Source organism: Apteryx rowi, unplaced genomic scaffold, assembly GCF_003343035.1.
Source record: "Apteryx rowi isolate R43461 unplaced genomic scaffold, aptRow1 scaffold_2155, whole genome shotgun sequence".
NCBI lineage: Eukaryota > Metazoa > Chordata > Aves > Apterygiformes > Apterygidae > Apteryx > Apteryx rowi.
The window spans coordinates 1-1,246 of NW_020448481.1; the positions used below are offsets into that span (position 1 = coordinate 1).

The 1,246-nt window shown below is 70.6% G+C and overlaps 1 protein-coding gene across 1 annotated transcript in view; it reads right to left on the reverse strand.

Moving 5' to 3' along the window:
- Positions 1-26: 26 nt before the first annotated feature.
- Positions 27-1,246, reverse strand: part of LOC112965425 (signal-induced proliferation-associated protein 1-like) — a gene marked incomplete at its 3' end in the record, with an annotated part of 4,116 nt that continues 2,896 nt past the window's right edge. Inside the window, exons 3-4 of the mRNA XM_026064393.1 lie at positions 988-1,198; positions 27-219 (exon numbers count right to left, since the gene is read on the reverse strand). Of these exons, the coding sequence (XP_025920178.1) occupies positions 27-219; positions 988-1,198 (404 nt within the window). The remainder of the gene's footprint in view (positions 220-987; positions 1,199-1,246) is intronic.

Below are 1,246 nucleotides of genomic sequence, written 5' to 3' on the forward strand. Positions count from 1 at the left end.
GAGGCCGTGGTGGCCTGGGTGCGCGCCAGCTCCTGCAGGTACTGGCGGCGGGTGCGGGCCGCCATGGCCCCCAGGCGCCCCGAGCGCCCCGCCGCGTTCTCCCCGTTGATGGCCTTGGCCAGCAGGAAGTCGCGCAGCTCGGCGCCCCGGCCGAAGCGCTGCCCCGCGCCCAGGCGCGGACCGAACAGCGGGATGTCGGACGAGCGTGCCACCGCCACGCTGCGCCCCGCCGCCGCCGGAGAGGAGAGAGATGAGGAGAGAGGAGGAGAGAGGAGGCGCCGTCGGGCGGCCGCGGGACCCCGTGCAAATCCCGCGGAGCCCGTGCAATCCCCACAGACCCCGTGCAAATCCCGCGGGACCTGTGCAATCCCCACAGACCCCGTGCAATCGCCGCGGAGCCCACGCGAACCCCCGTGGGACCCGTGCAAACCCTGCAGGACCTGTGCAATCCCCACAGACTCCATGCAAACCCCGTGGAGCCCATGTGAACCCCCGTGGGACCCTGTGCAAATCCCGCAGAGCCCGCGCAAATCCCACAGACCCCGCGCAAATCCCACAGACCCCATGCGAATCCCGCGGAGCCCGTGCAAATCCCGTGGGACCCACGCAAACCCCGTGGGCACCATGCGAACCCCTCAGGACCCGTGCAATCCCCACAGACCCCGTGCAATCCCCATGGACCCTGTGCAAACCCCGTGGGACCCGTGCGAACCCCACAGACCCCGTGCAAACCCCGTGGAGCCCGTGCAAATCCCGTGGGACCCATGTGAACCCCATGGGACCTGTGCAAGCCCCATGGAGCCCACATGAGCCCTACAGATCCTGTGCAAACCCCGTGGACCCCGTGCAAACCCCCCAGCTCCCGTGCAAGCCCTGCAGCCTCCGTGTGAGCCTCCGGCTCCTGTGCAAGCCCCACAAACCCCGTGCAATCCCCCCAGCCCCTGTGCAATCCCCCCGGCCCCCGCGCGAGCCCCCAGCCGCCCCCACCTGTAGGTGGTGTGGGGCGTGCAGGGCTCGTGCGCCCGCACGACGATGAAGACGTGCTGGAAGTGGGAGCGGATGGTGCGGGGGCAGAAGGGCCGGGCCCCCGGCTCCTGGAAGATGATGGTGACGATGTCGTTGCCGATGTGCCGCTTGCGCAGGAGCTGCGGGGGCAGCGGGGTCAGCACCCAAAAACACCCCCCCCCGGGACCCCCAGCTCCCCGGGACCCCCGGAGATCCCCCAGGACCCCCCAGGGACCCCCCA